The sequence below is a fragment of the Limanda limanda genome, chromosome 1 (assembly GCF_963576545.1).
Source record: "Limanda limanda chromosome 1, fLimLim1.1, whole genome shotgun sequence".
Taxonomy (NCBI): Eukaryota; Metazoa; Chordata; class Actinopteri; order Pleuronectiformes; family Pleuronectidae; genus Limanda; species Limanda limanda.
Window position 1 is genome coordinate 31,365,103 of NC_083636.1, and position 15,631 is coordinate 31,380,733.

General features: G+C 40.0%; 2 protein-coding genes across 3 annotated transcripts in view; both read left to right on the forward strand.

Moving 5' to 3' along the window:
- Positions 1–23: 23 nt before the first annotated feature.
- On the forward strand, positions 24–2,463 carry LOC133003015 (UPF0729 protein C18orf32 homolog). The gene is made up of 3 exons (XM_061072606.1): positions 24–139; positions 1,548–1,762; positions 2,088–2,463. The coding sequence occupies exons 2-3, from the start codon at positions 1,583–1,585 to the stop codon at positions 2,151–2,153; spliced, it is 246 nt and encodes an 81-aa protein (XP_060928589.1). The 5' UTR covers positions 24–139; positions 1,548–1,582; the 3' UTR covers positions 2,154–2,463.
- A 654-nt stretch (positions 2,464–3,117) lies between these two features.
- Positions 3,118–15,631, forward strand: part of dym (dymeclin) — a 52,366-nt gene continuing 39,852 nt past the window's right edge. The window contains exons 1-8 of one of the 2 annotated variants that reach the window (XM_061067747.1): positions 3,118–3,317; positions 4,953–5,159; positions 5,838–5,890; positions 6,012–6,105; positions 7,932–8,068; positions 9,267–9,339; positions 11,249–11,374; positions 11,931–12,070. In XM_061067747.1, the coding sequence (XP_060923730.1) occupies positions 5,020–5,159; positions 5,838–5,890; positions 6,012–6,105; positions 7,932–8,068; positions 9,267–9,339; positions 11,249–11,374; positions 11,931–12,070 (763 nt within the window). In that variant the 5' untranslated portion in view covers positions 3,118–3,317; positions 4,953–5,019. The remainder of the gene's footprint in view (positions 3,318–4,952; positions 5,160–5,837; positions 5,891–6,011; positions 6,106–7,931; positions 8,069–9,266; positions 9,340–11,248; positions 11,375–11,930; positions 12,071–15,631) is intronic. The other variant, XM_061067757.1, reaches the window with a different exon arrangement.

Below are 15,631 nucleotides of genomic sequence, written 5' to 3' on the forward strand. Positions count from 1 at the left end.
TCTTCTTCTACGGATATACGTCACAGCGCATGCGTCGTACTAACATTCCGGAGATTTCGCCTCAGCGTCAAAAACACCTGAGAAAAAGCTCGATATCGCTGATTTAACGTGACCACGCCGGTGTTTTGTGATCACACAGGTTAGTATTACTCCTTATTTAAAGTCACCGGGGTGGTTAGATGTTGTCCAGCCGGCAGGTTAGCTACAAACAGCTGTAGCTTTAGCCGCCGAGGGACCGGAAGCTAACGTTAGCTAGCAGCCTGACATGTCGACTCTGTTTGTCTAATCAGTAACGAGGTAATAACACATGAACTGTCGTCAGGAGTTGCCTCGGATTGTTTCAGACTAAGGATCTACGTTGTTAATGAGAACCACTCGCCCCCCCACCACATAAAAACACAACATACGTCTGTGGATGGAAAATGCAGAACAACATTAAATACAGTAAAAAACAGTGCAACTAGAATAGGATGTCCAGTGCTTAACAATACAATACAATTCAGTGGTAGTTATTGCTTTACGTTTGTAAAGTGCTAATGCAGGATTGAGGAACCATAGTTAATTTTTTCTTACACTCGAGTTACAGGTTGTTAACTCAGTAACAGGTCGTATTTCAACACTGTAAACCTGACCAGTGACGATTTGACCTCTGCTGCTTATCACGTCAGATGTGACAATTTGTCGAAACTGCGGTGATCGTCCTTATCTCTATCAAACATTTATACAGCCGGAAACCACACACACCATCTTAGAAATGTATCATCCTGTGGTTTAATAATCCTTCATTCAACTCAAGTTAAACATTCATCAGGCCACATCACACTTCACTGTATTTCAGAGGGTAGCATTTTACTTCCCATTCCTACGTTGAACTGCTTCTTCCACTGGTTACTTTACAAATTAAGATTTTTGAGTAACAAATATGTCAGAGCTGACATGATTAGTCATTTAACCGAAAAATTGATTGACACTATTTTGATAATTTGACAATGTTTGTGTTCTCTTAATAAAGTTTATTTAGTGTTTCCCTATTGTGATCCTGTTGCACTGTCTCCGTCCACAGTCCGGAGACAGTCTCTGACCTAATTTCCCGAAAAAATCGAACCCACAACATTTTGCAACCGTCTTGTGTGAACCTACTACCACAGATTGTTTATCTAGTTATAAGAACCTCTTTGTATGCTCACAGTTATCAATATCAGTCTGCTACTTTGATATTTACAGTGGCCTCATGGACCAATACAGAATGTAGAAAGTCATTAATCAACCAAATTTGGTTTTGCCATAGGGCTTAACAATCTATACAAGATGTTTAAGATTAAGATACATTTATTTGTCCCAAACACATGCACAGACATGCACAAGCACACTCATGCAAGGAGGGAAATTTAACCTCTGCTTTTAACCCATCTGGTGCAGGACACACAGAGCAGTGGGCAGCCAACTATTCAACTTCTCTGAGAAATGATCAATGTAACATCTGTATTTACAGTCACATTGACACAAAAGAAATGTCCCCTTCTTAATATCCTCCTTCTCTGTTTCAGGTTCCTCCTTTTGCCAGCTTGTTTTCGCCACAGTCATGGTGTGCATTCCCTGTATTGTGATTCCTGTCCTTTTGTGGGTCTACAAGAGGTTCCTGGAGCCTTACCTGTATCCCTTCATCTCACCAATCATTAACACATTCTGGACCAAAAAGGCCGTCCAAGAGACGGGCATGAGTGACCAAAAAGTTAGTGAAAACGGCAATGGGACACTTAAGGTAAGTTAATGGTTTATATCTTGGCTTTTTGCATTTGTGATACCCTTGTATACTTAATGATACAAATTGTATGTTTTACTTTTAATACTGTGGTATTGCTTTCAGCTTAATTTAAACTTTTCTGCCTGGCAGTGATTTCAGAATCTGACTTTCTACAAGAATAATTATGATTCCACTTAAACACAGCTCGTGTATTTTATCATATTAAAAATATATAAATTGAATATTGAGGGTTTAATTTGGGTTTCACATTACCACATTGTGACTAATGCTGTGTTTCCCTCTTTCATGAATTGTTTTTAAGGAATGTTCTTTTTCGTTTTAGGCTGAAAGCAATGGGGACGCCACTGCCAATGGATCAACGTTAGCAGCAGATAAGAAGACAGACTGACATCCTCAAATGTTTATAATGCATCGGAAACAATGTAAATATTCCAGTAATATAATATAGATGAAATATGAATTAACTTATCAATCTTCTTTGAATTGAGTGGATTTTATAACCTTCAAAACTTATGTCTGAATGTTTGATTTTATTTTCTCTCTTGTTACATTACAATTAGAAAATTGGTTTATGGTTGTTATATTTTCTCTGTTACTAATTAAATAATATATGCATTCACTTTATTGAATTATGGAATAATGTTCTTTTGTCAAACTTGTTAAAACCAAACTTTCAAATAAAAAAAGATGCTCATTTATTGTTGCCATACTCTGCTGTGCTTCCACACCAACCATCATTCTCACTTTATATTGGAAATTCACTAAGGTTACAATTTGTAATATTACAAATGCTATATAACAAAACATCTCTGCAAAGATGACCATACTGGAAGAAAATAAATAATTCAGACCTTATATCTATACTCCATTCTTTCTACTCCTGCTGAAGGGAGAGATGGCATTGTAAATATATATTGTAGATAAATTCCCTATCAAATTTAATAGTTACAAATGAGATATATTAAAATAAGGTAGTGTTGGTTTTTGTTGAGACTTTTACTGACTCGCCTGTTGTTCAACAGTAGCTGGCAGATGCAAACTAAAGTCAACCTGCACTGAATAAACTGACAGACAGTGAGGCCCTATTGAAATTGTAAGGATTTTATTAATCAGGCAAATTAATTGGCTTTTTGCATATTTATATTGATTATTTTCGAATATAATGAAAGTCATAGCAGCGTTTTAGTCAGATAATCCAGATGGACAATCTCTATAAACATAATGACGTTTTAAGACAGAACTTGTGAGCACAGGTAGAAATGCAACGTTTAGATCGGGCTCCTCTATCAGCCCTATTTCTATCTGCTACGTCACTGACGCAGATGGCGTCATCACGCAAGGGGTAGCGACGTGTAAAACATGGAGGACAGGAGTGTGTCGAGTCAACTCAACAGCTTCACATTCCACACTATTCCAAGTGTTTACTCTCGTTAACCGAACTCCACGGACGAACTGGACTAAACCGACAACTCGCCTGAGCAGAAACAAGCCGCTATCACCGGTGGTGAGAGGCGAGGGAGCGAGGGGGGGGAGGAGGACGAGTCTCTGACAGGTAAGATGAGCGCCCAGCTGACTGCAAACAAGCCGGGGACGTTAGCTTCTCTCCGGACACTGACTCCACTCACCACCGGTGAACAGGAGACACCGACGAGACTCACACACACACACACACACACAGCTGGTGTTTAACGCCGGGGTCGGGCTGCGGCTATTACGTGTTAACTGTCAGAACCGTGCGGAGGCGCAGACTATTCCCTGAAAACAGGATGCGCTAGCTAACGTCAGGTCAAGTTGGTCGAAGCAGCAGAAACACAGAAGAAGAGAAGCAGGAGGAGGTAGAGTAGACTCAACATGGGAACCGAAGTTTAGTCCTTACGATGTTTATTTAACATTAAGGGTATAATAAGTTAATGGCATGTTATTTCTGGCATCTTGTGGTATCTGCACTGTGTTGAGTAAATGTTGGCTCACTGGCTACACCTGTATGTCGAAGGTGTGTCATTGTACGAGAACAACACACACGTCCTGCTTCCCTGTGTGTCAGTCTGTCCTGTTGGCCTCTCCTCGGATCACTTGGAACCGGATGAGCACAAATCTATTTTGTTAATTGGGTTCACTAAAGTACATCTAATGCAACAGTCCTGTAATAAATCCTGCCTCCAAGAAGGGTGAAACATTCAGGTTGTTCTATTACTTAGCTTTCATTTACTCATATGAATAGGGTGCACACATTATGATGTGGACCTGGTGCTTATGCCTGCTAGTGCGTAGCTATCTGCTCTATCTAATTTTCTAGTTAATACTATTATAGTACACCTGTTATTATAATGTAATACACAGCACATCCTGCAAATTTATCTTATAGTTTAAACAAAACCTCTTATACGATTTCAATGAAAACTCAACTTTATAACCTTTTTTGTGATTGTTGCATTTACCTGAGATCAGATAGTGCAGACAGACATGAAATGAGAGGAGAGAGATGGAGGATTAACTTGGAACAAATAATGGTCCTAGGGCTGGGCCTTAAGACAATATCGCAAAATACATATTAGCAATAGCAATATAACTCATCTATAAATTGTCTATGCATTGTATAAGCGCAGTGAGGAGGTAAAAGTGTTTGTTACTTCACATAGGAGCACAAGTCTTTTAACTTCAAGAAATATAAATTATGTGACATTTATCATCAACTGATGAAAGTTTTTGTCTCGATAAAAATGTTTGCCATATCGTCCAGCCCTACTGGAATATATAATGCAAAACACAGTGCCACAAACTAAATCCTCCAAATTGACCATGAAGTTGAGACACCTCTGATGCTGCTGTTTCATTTTAAACTTTAAATGCGGGTATGGGTTTGATTTCTCCTTCTCTCATGATGTAGAACAAATTTAAGTCCTTTTCCAGCCAAACTTGAACTGAGGAAACTGTGATTCTTTGATCAAGCCTTTAACCCTGGGGCCATCAGGACACCTCCTATTACACATATTTGAGTGTGCAGACAGAGAGCAGTAATTGCTCTTTGTCAAATATAAGCAGATTTATAGTCTCTCATGAGACATAAATATGCAGTCTCATAAGCATAACATTCTGTAATATGATTTTAGAAATGCATAAATGTTGGTTAATGGTTGTTAATTATTTCTGAAGGCACCAAAGATTAAAAATAGTTCCTCTGCTCCAGGATTTGGCATATGCCTGGTGAAAACACTGTGAAGAGTGGTGCGTCTGGCTGAGTGGAGCCAGCAGAGATGGGAGCCAACACCAGTCAGGTCAGTGAGTTGTCCGAAAACCCAAACCTCAAGGCCCTGGTGGGCACAGAGTCCATATCGGAGAATGACCCGTTCTGGAACCAGCTCATCTCCTTCACCTTCATCAGTCCCACCAGCAGGTAAAGTGCAATGCTCTCAGACCGCCCCACTATTACACATCATCCTTTCTACAGGAAAGGGGCTGCAGTCAGGGTTCAGCTGAACAGCATTAAGCAACAAGTAGAGTCACAATCTATGCTGCTTTGCCTTTTTCAGTTGGTTTATTAATTTGGTTGAATAAGTCATTAGTTGACTGTGTGATTTGACAGAGCTGTCCCCTAGAACAGATTCCATACTGAATGTTAGTGAAAATGTATAGATGACATTAGTTTGCTTAAACATAGACACTTATTCAATAAACCAGTTAATATATGACATACAAATATGCAGTATATCCTAACATGTCTCTGTACATCTCATTCTGACTTGCACCAGGATTTTCATGACTTATCTCTGCAGACATGCAACAGTGGCAAATGACAAAAAATATGAGTGCTATTAGGACAGTAAGGACTGGGTAACATGACTTCAAATCAATATCACAATTATTTCCTACTTCTATCCCGATTACTATTAACCGACATAAGCAAGATTAAGTCGATTAGAGGTTTTAGATATCAGTTTCGATACATTTTCAGTTAATTGCCAGTAGAGGGCAGATGATACAAGCAAGTAGCTCTTCCTGATCCATTTCAATTGCATATCTTAAAAGCATGCTCTAATTTTCTCTCTCCTCTCTTCTTGTTTCATGTTAACAGTGGAGACTCTAAGTTGCTGGAGGAAGCTGTCATCCCCCTGGCAAAGCTCTTTAGTATGTTGGCTATAATATGAATCTGCCTTTTAAATGATATATTCGAGATATGTATCATATGATGTTACGTAGCTTATGTAAAGCTTGTTTGTAAGTTGTCTTCTCCTGTCTTTTTTCCAAGTTGAAAACAATCCCAGAACAGGCAACTTTGGCGCGCTCGTGAGAATCTTCCTGGGAAGAACCAAAGAGCTGAAGATCTCAACAGAATGCCAAGAGTGAGTATGGGAACCTGAGCGACGTCAGATGACTGTGTTGGTTATAATAGGCCCTTAACATGCCAGTTAATGTTTGAACACAGTCAGGCAAGGCATCACTGTTTTTATTAACCAGGGAAAAGCTGAAACGGTTGGATGTTCCCATGACAAAACTGCTGAGGTATAACCATCAACACATGTGGCATTATTCTCAGCTTGCTGCCAAACTCAATTTTCTCAGAGTTTGAGCCTGCCCATGTCACCAAATGCTTGTGGTGGGAAATCTTCATTCTCTATCAAACATCATTAGAGGTTTGGAGTTATCCCTCCCAAGCCGATCCTATCTGTTTTCCTCTATGTTTCAAAGCAGGTTTTGTCCCAGAAACAAACCTACATTTTCTGGATGTAACATAATTGCCATGTGCAAATAATCAATTTGTGAAAGTGATTACACACTCCTGTGTTGGTTGTTTGGTGGTTGTGAAACATTGTGGCTCGCACTGGATGGTTCCAATCATTTTCTTTTTCCCCTACGTTTGTTTCTCACCAACTTTTCCCCAATTTTGGATCTGTCCCATGTGAAGTATCATTAAAGCAGTATCATTAGAACTTTGGTGACTTTTAACTGTTTGCACCACTTTCTTGTTTGTCAAAGTGAAGGTTGAGTTGCAGTTATGAGAAAGACATTATTTTTTGTTTAGTTTTACGAGAACAATCTGACCTGAACTTATATATTTTGGTTATTTTGCTGAAGAAGCAGGTGCATATGATATATTGTAACTCAAGCTTTTAGTGAAGTAAAGGTAGTATCATCACTTGAGAAGCATCCCTACTTCGACTCTCATACAGTACACAGTATGGTCTGCTGGTTACATTGTTAAATCCTGATGGCTACTTAACTAGTATGAGGAAAATTACCTCCTTCCTTGTACAAAATGCCACTTTCACAGCTGTCAGAGTCCAGATTCTAGTTTCAATAGGCAAACCTCACAAGGACACAATCCCAGTCTCTTTTTACCAATTTACAGTATACTGTACAACACTAAAGCTGGGCTCTCACACTAAAGGAATTTCAGGCCAATTTTATCCTGATTGGGCCACCCCCGGAGAATCGGAGGAGAAATCTGGTCTGGAACCTTGGACGGCTGCCCCGATAATTATCAAACATTTTCGATATATTTAGGAATTTTAAATCGGCCACAACAGCCTATGAGATAAACAGAGCAACTAACGGTGCCGCCAAGAAATGGGAAACATTCCGAGGCTAACCTCAACTTGCACACTACTGTTGACAGATTTGACAGATACTGTTGACAGAAGTGCGAAATAAAATTTCAGCAGAAGAATAGATTACGAGTGTGTTGACTGCGTCTCTGACCATTTCCTCATCCACCCATTTCCCCCGTTTTTTTCATATCTGTTTCCCCATGAGGTCACATGAGAGAAATGATGTGGTGCGTGACTCCCCCTGGAGCAGTAATCTTAATAGTATCCTGTATTGTATGATGCACCATTATTTTCTAATCTGGTGTTTAAGATTCTAGAGAAGAAAATCAGAAGATCTTATGTTCGTGATGAAACTCAATTTTAAAATCAGTTTTTTTTTTTTTAACTCCTTTAGTCTGAAGTCAGCTTAAGATGACTCTATATATATAACAGTGTACATTCGAACCAACATATCCCTAAAGAACATACTCGGTCAGCCAAGATTCCATTTGCAAAGAGAGGACATATACCAATAGCACATATTCACCTCTGCAAATCCATCAGAATGCCTCTATTTCTGTCACAGTCCTATATTTGACCTTGAATGATGTGATGTTCTTGTTTTGTGTCTCTTCCGACAGTCAGCTATTTATCTGGCAGGCGCACAATGCCCTGTTCATGATCCGTTGCCTGCTCAAGGTGTTCATCAGGGAGATGAGTGAAGAAGAGCTGCACCTACAGTTCTCCTACCAGGAGAGGGCACCAGGCTCCTGTGGAGGTGAGCTTAACACACTATGGTTTGTCATAGCAAGGTGTGTCAGGCTGCATAAAGAATTCTGCTTCTCAGTGAACATCTTTCTTTTTTTTACTGATGATATGGCAAACAGGTGATGTAAAAAGAAAGTGCTTTAAATCAAGTCAGCTGAGAAATCTTCTAAAAAAGTATTTGACTCACATTAGACTCATGAGGTGTGAGTTATTAAAATGTTCTCACAAGGGTCACATGTGTAACACTTCCCTTCATACCTAAAGAGAGTTATCAAATTGACTTTTTAATTGCGCACCAGTGCCCCTGGCTACTGACCTGGATCAGCTGTCTCTGAGAGACTCTGTTAATAAAAGTCCAAATCTGAAACCACTGACTGAACATCATATTCTTTGGCTTTAAACATTAAGCCTGAGCTAAGTCCCTAATTAAACAGTCAGATTGTTTCGGATAATTTATATAAATTACGTGTAGGCAATTTGTCTGCAAAAATTACACAAGGCTAATTTCAACTTTCTGAAAGTCGAAAGTAAGATAAACAGAGTAACGGCAAGCCTCAAAAACATCTTAAAAACCTTTACTAATTTCTCTCTATGCCCTTCATCTGCACAGTTATCATGAAATTGGGACTGATAGAAAGGATAGAGAGGGATTGGTACAGTGAGAGTTGGAAGGAGCGGAGAGAGACTGTTTACTGTTAAAGCTGTTGTTAGACACAAACTGTTTTAAAACAAAACCACAAATTGGGTCCATACATTTTCTGGGTAGAGCATGAAGGAGGTAGGACATGACATATAAATTCTTCAGTGGAAAGCACCATATTTTGTTTTTGTTTACAGCACATCAACACTAGCGTCAGCCCTTATCCCCAAAAGCTCTCAAGTAAATATCCTTTCCAAGCATAGACTGTATAGGTTTCCAAGTTGACTTCTTCGTCTGTGTCTTCTGCGTATGGCATCTTTTTTTCATCCTGAGACATTTTTACTCCTTTAGCTTCTAGTCCATTGTGTGTTATTCTCACAATGGGCTCACCTGGACATTTGCTGGACATATAACTAGGAAGCAGTTCCAGAAAGTATCCCGAGCTACTTACTCTGACATTTGCCTTCTCACATACTGTCTGGAAAATTTCTGGAAAATGCCTGGACTTCAGTGCATGTCTATAATCAGATTGTGTCTCGTGTAATAATTCCCTCATCTCTTTGTGAAGAAACAGGTAGTGAGGACCTCCTTGAGGAGTTGTTGTCCAACCTTGTTCACTTGATCGTTGAAGTCCCCCTGCTGTAAGTATCCCCCCTATTTGTGTTTTTATACCTCATTTATGTCTGCTTTGCACACACATAAAATATTATATATCCACTGCCCACACAGGGATTTGATAATGCCTATGAACATAATAGCCTTATAAAAACGTATTGGTGATTTTCGTGTAGCTCCTCAGCTCATCTTCTGGTTTGGTTCCTTTGTTTTGATTAATGTTTGTTCGTTGTCTATGTATCTAGGATGTTAGTCATTGAAACCTTTAATGAAAAGCAGTTCTTGCGAAAACTGTATGGGTTGTTTTCTTTCTGTGCTCTGCCTGCTCATCCACTCCTTGGTTCCCTAACCAAGAAAAGATGAAATCCATTATGGAACATGCCCGACTAACGTGCTTAAACTCTGAGCCGGCAAATACGGTGAGCAACAGGACAAAAAAGAGGGGATAAGGCTAAATGAAATAAAAAACAAAGACAGAAAGTGTTGGGTGTGTAGCAGCAGAGATAAGGCTTGAAATGAACGCTGGATTAGGAGCATTGCCATTGAGTGGGAGTGGAGGGAACATTCAGTATTGACTGAAAAATCTGCCTTAAGTCTCATGGGTGGTGTGCACACTAACACACTCTGAGTGAATATTGCAGTGTGCTCATATCAATGGAAGAATTATTCCCATCCTGCCACTCACGCTGACACACAGAGACAAAGATGCAGTGTGTACATCTCCGTAGAGGAAACCACCTCTGCAGTGTCGAGACAAGTTCGCAGAAATATGACAATTGCTTTTTTCCTTTGCACGGCATCTTCTACTTCTCTCACTCTGTCCATATCATCCATTCATTCCTTCCCTCCCTGTTGTCTCTGCACATCAAACCCTGGCTCTTGTGTAAATGCATTCACTATTCCAACATTATTCATTGTTCCGAGCTGCAAGACTCCCCCTGTTTTTTTTCCCTCCACCACTTAGTGGCTGTCGGCCCATTTCCTCCCTACATGTTCCTGGTTTGGATGAGAATCTTTACAATTCTTGTGGTAAAGTTTACCCAAATCCCTCGCAGGCTTCCTCTTGTGGTCTCATTTTACTAGAACGATAGTAGTCAATGACTTTGTTTGTTTTTTGTTTCTTTGTTTTGAGTCACTTGAGTTAAAGGTTTTTGCGATCAATGTGTTTATGCTGCAGGATAAAGGTAAAAGTTTGATTCCCGCTCCACTCAGATATGTGTTTAACCTTTTTCCACTTTAACTTTGTGCAGAGTTTGACATTAAAAAGCTGTTTTCACATTCATATCCTGACCATAAATTTGATTTTAAGATATTTGCTTAGTGTGATTTTGTGACAACATCCCTAGTTTGGAAACTAGTTTGCCTTCCAGTTTGCAACTTGCATAAGTAGGATGTTGAAAGTTGAATCCTCCAAGGTCACACACACCAGAGTGGACTTTTCAAAGAAGTGGGAGACTTTTTGTGTCCTGCAGTTAAAACATTTTAGATTCAAAATATTTTCATACTTAAACTTACCAGAGCTTCTCAATGAAGGCATTTTTGAGAAAAATTAAGCTGTTAAATGGAATAATTTAAGAAAGACCAAAGTGTTATGCCAAGCAAACAATTTTTATAACATGTGTGAAGGGGATCTTTCACTTTAACAAAAATGCGTCACTGGAGCAACATCGTTATTAAGCTCTGCCATTTCCACTTGGCAATCACATTAACTCACATTACTTCATAAGTTGATATTGGTGCACAACAGTAAAGATGTCGCTGCTGTGATTTCACCGCTGTATCTTACCTGCTCAAAATGCAATGTATCATAAAGAGGTGTCTGTTCGGCCACAATTATCACCTGATTGTGTATATATAGCTATGAAGAAGTGATATAAGAGATATAAATGTATTTACATTATCTTAACTTGCCTCTGTCTCTTTCTTTCCCTGTAGGGACATCACCTATAGCATCCTGTTTGAAGCAGTGACCACGCTGCTGGTCTTCTTCTCCTATCAGCTCTTCCACAAAGACATCCTCCGAGATGGAATCATCTACCAGCACATCATGAAGGGGAGATGGTAAGAGACACACATGTTTGTGTATGTATATGGTAATTCTAGCTTCAGTTTTGAATCTGTCACATATTAACTGTCAAGAATGTAGCTAAACTTCTTATGTTCACCTGTACCTCAAACTCAATTTCCCTGTGTTCACTGCTATCTTGAATATGAATAAATGCAGATAGGTGTTGCTGACACAACATTCATCGTGAAGTCTATTAGTGCAGTCTCAAGATGTGGGCAGAAAGAATAGATGCTATTTTCTTTGAGGGCTTTCACAACTGTGAAGCGCTTTGAGTGGTCATCAAGACTAAAAAAGCGCTATATGATTACAGACCCTTTACAGCATACCAGCATCACGAGAGCACTTTGGATTAATTACCACTTAGCTGAAGAAAGACTTCTACATTAGCAAAATAGGGTATAATTGGCTGTGTATAACTCCAAAAACATTGATATTTCAGATATTTCAGAATTACAGGTAAGAGTCTCAGATTGACACCTTTGGATCTTCTTGATAAGTGTTGATATCTTTTCGTCCTAGCTATTGAAAATTCTTTTTCATTTTCCCCAGTTTGTCTCTAACCAGTCGACTGGTGAAGACCCTTCTCTATAACTTCATCAGGCAGGAGAAGTGTCCACCTCAATCAACCCACGTCTTTGAGCCCAAGGCTGAGGGGGGCCTGCTCTATGGCCTGGCATCCGGGGTTGCAAGTACGAGAGCGCAAAACCTCACACGACTAAAACACAACAAAACGTGAAAGATTAATGAAAATTATGCCATTTGTTTATTTTTACAACCCAGAACATATGTTTATAACCTTTTTATATTGATTCTGAGTCAACAATTTCTCACCAACTTACTTGCCGAGGTCTTGGGACACAAGTTCCTGTATAAATAGAATTGCACTCAGTGGAGCGCATACCTCCGCCCAGGGCCAAACTGTGCCCTTAAAATAAAACAAGCCTTATAGCCAAGGGCCACATGAAGTCTCTCAGCTCCACATTGGTGGTAGTTGTAGGTTTCTCGGCCAATTTGTTACCACACAGTAGCTGAAAAAGCCTACACCCTTATAAAACCACATTTAAATCAACTTGGTCCAGATTTGTATTTAGCTCTGCACAGAATTACACAAACACATACACTCAACAATATCAGTTCATATTTGAAGCAAAATGTTGCAAAGCCGTATCTCACAATGTAAAAGAAAGTGAAACAAAATTCCTGGATCTGCCTCCTGATCATCACCATAATTGAATAGGCTCTTCCCTGACCCATACCGCAGCCTTCAAAGTTTGGTGGTAATCCAGCCAGTAGTTTTAGAATAATTTTGCTGACTAGCAGTCAGACAAATGCAGACAAATAAATATCCTCCTAGGCTGACGTAGTGAGCTTTTTGTTGAGTTCTATTAATTTTAAGGCTTTAAGTTCTCTTTACTTTGATCTAGCATCAGTATTTTGTTAATTTCTCTTTGAAAACATTAATAGGCCGTTTGGAAGCAATCATCTTTGCATAAGGGCCGAGCAAATATTGTATGTCGGTTGATATTCATAATTGTCACACTATGATTCATATTACTGTTATATCTCCCATCTCCCATGACTTTGCGTTTTTCTTCCAGAGAGTTCCCAACCTTGTTCGGCTTGTGACTCCTTAAAATTAAGCAACGTCAACCAGGTTATAGCCTATTTAGTGTGAAATTATTGTTGAGCAGGTCAACAAAAAATAATTGACAAAAATCTGCCTAATATTGTGCTAGAGAAACGCATGTTCTTCTTTTGTGTCCTTTTAATTATCTAGTCGTCCTTACTGAAAAGTTGTTTTTTATTATTTGATCGCTGCTTTTGCAATATGTCCCAGTGATGTCACCACAATCCCCACAGTGAAGCTGGTGAGTTAAAAATGGTCTCATAAATGATTCTTTTGAGATCAAATTACCCAGACTGTCAAAATAGAGACTTGAAAGTGTCAGTTGTTTACGTTTTTCCTTGGAGCCAAAGGCTAAGAATTGTGTTCGAACAGAGAAAAAAAAGTGCGAGTCATGCAGACAGGCATGACAGCGTAGATGAAAGTGATGAGTTAAGTTAACAGAGTGTGTGTGTGTGTTGTGTGTGTTTATTAGACTGAACACATGTTTGTTTGAGTGTGCGAATAGGGCTGGGTTTCCCTTTGCAGATAAATGTTCTTTGTCGGTTGCTGGTGGCAGATTCCTATCAGTGAGCCATCAGCATTCAACCCAGCCTGTCTGTCTGTAGCCAGTGATCAGCTCGATGAGTTATGGTGCCCTGTCCTGTTCTGTAATCCCCTAGAGCCTGTCTGTCTGCAGCCGCCTCCCTTATACACACACACACGCAGACCAACAAAGACACAAGCTCCCTTATTCTCAGAGCTTAGAAACAACACTTGTTTTCTTTCTCTGTCTCGTACACTCGTTTGCGCTCAGTCATTTGGGATTGACAGAGTATATAAACAAGAACATCTCACCATTACACAGGGCTTTGTTCTAAAGTGACGGTACATATGAGTTTGCATGTTTGATTGGTGAACAAATATTCAGGACGTCAAAAGCAACTGCTCCATGAAGGTCAGTTGACCCATCGTGGTCAGTACGACTCAGGCTGTAGAAAACAGTTTTGTAATGTTCTTGGTGGTGAAAGAGGAGCTTTGTTAAGTCCTGAAGAAATAAACGTGGGATCCAGCATTTTTGGAGCTTAATGCAAACTAGGGAGTAAAACTTATTATATCTCATCCAACCACTGACCTCTCTCTCATTAGTTGCCCAACTGCAAATCACTGGAATATCAGTTTAAAGTTGAATGTTTTTGCTCATTTACCGCAAATCACAAGGCAACTTCAACTTATCTTCAATCATGGGGAAATAATTCAGGATCTCTAATATCCCTTCATGACAGGCAGATGTTAGATTGCATTACACCTATAGACTGTATGCCAAGTGCTTGAAACCTGAATTATTTTGAATGACCACCAGAGGGCGGCTACACTGGTTGCGAAAAGGAGTCAGTTTCTATAGAATTCTCTGAGAAAACTCTCCCATGATTTATAATGTTAGTAAACAATGTCATTGGGCAGTGTCCTTGATGGCCTAAGTCAGTCTTGCTGGTTCCAAAATCCAAGATGGATCTTGACAAAATGCCAAACTTGAGGCTTTAAAAGGGCACACAAATCATTGGGGGACATCATGGTGGGTTGATGACACCATAGTTTTGCTTTATTTACATGCAGTATAGAAATGTATTTAATCCACGGTTTCCCAGCTATGTTGGATAAATGAATAAAAAACCCTTGAACTCCACAGCAAACTTGGAATCTTTAGGACCTGAAAAATGCTATATAATTCTGTAAATCCACACACAGTTCTCTGAATAGACACAACACTGTACGCTCCCTCAATGTTTGCTTCCAAATGACAATCCTCATGTTGGTAGCATTCAAAACCACTCATGTCTGCACATCCACTTTCACAGATGGCCTGGGTTTTCCCCCGGAACCAAACACCGCTCACTGGCAAAGCAAAGCAGTGCTTGATATCTGTCGCCAGTTTAATGTCTGGGGAGATAGGATGTCTCTTCCTGTCTTGCTCTTATACACTCTGCTGTCTGAGCATCTGTGGGGGGATTATCACCTCAGTGACTCAGAACATTTTGGACCTCCTCTCTCCTCTCCTCTCCTCTCCTCTCCTCTCCTCTCCTCTCCTCTCCTCTCCTCTCCTCTCCTCTCCTCTCCTCTCCTCTCCTCTCCTCTCCCTCTACAGAAAGGATTAATTTGAGGGATAGCTGTTACGGACCTATAAGAAATGGCTCGTGAGGCCCGGAACACATCAAATAAACGAATCAGAAACAACTGTTGCCACTAAATAATAACAAATGTTTATTGGTTGAAACAAACAAATATTTAGAAAGGCAACAAACCAAAAGGGTTGGAGGTTCCCGGCCAAAACAAACAAAAGAGAGGGGAACACTGAGCCAGCCATCGGCCGTCGAAGTCAGTGTTCACCCCCGAACTAAGTCTGCCTAAATAACCCACTACCTAAATGAAAGAAAAAGGTTATCCGAAAACAGGACTACCGGGAACCCCCGAACCAACTACCAACATAACAAAAGCTCAAAAGGACTTCTGGCATGGGGGAAAACGGAGCCTCGGTCTCCTCACCCGTTCACCTGCATGGAAGAAGAGAGAGAGAAAGAAATTCACAGCCTCCTTAAGTCAGCTCCAGCTGACGAGGTGATGAGTCTCACCTGAGGACTGGCTGCGT

What these genes read in the sequence shown, in the direction of transcription:
- LOC133003015 (XM_061072606.1), top strand. Translation starts at nt 1,583, where the DNA reads ATGGTGTGCATTCCCTGTATTGTGATTCCTGTCCTTTTGTGGGTCTAC. An exon ending in ACGGCAATGGGACACTTAAG is followed by an intron (nt 1,763 to 2,087) that starts GTAAGTTAATGG and finishes TTTTCGTTTTAG; the next exon opens with GCTGAAAGCAATGGGGACGC.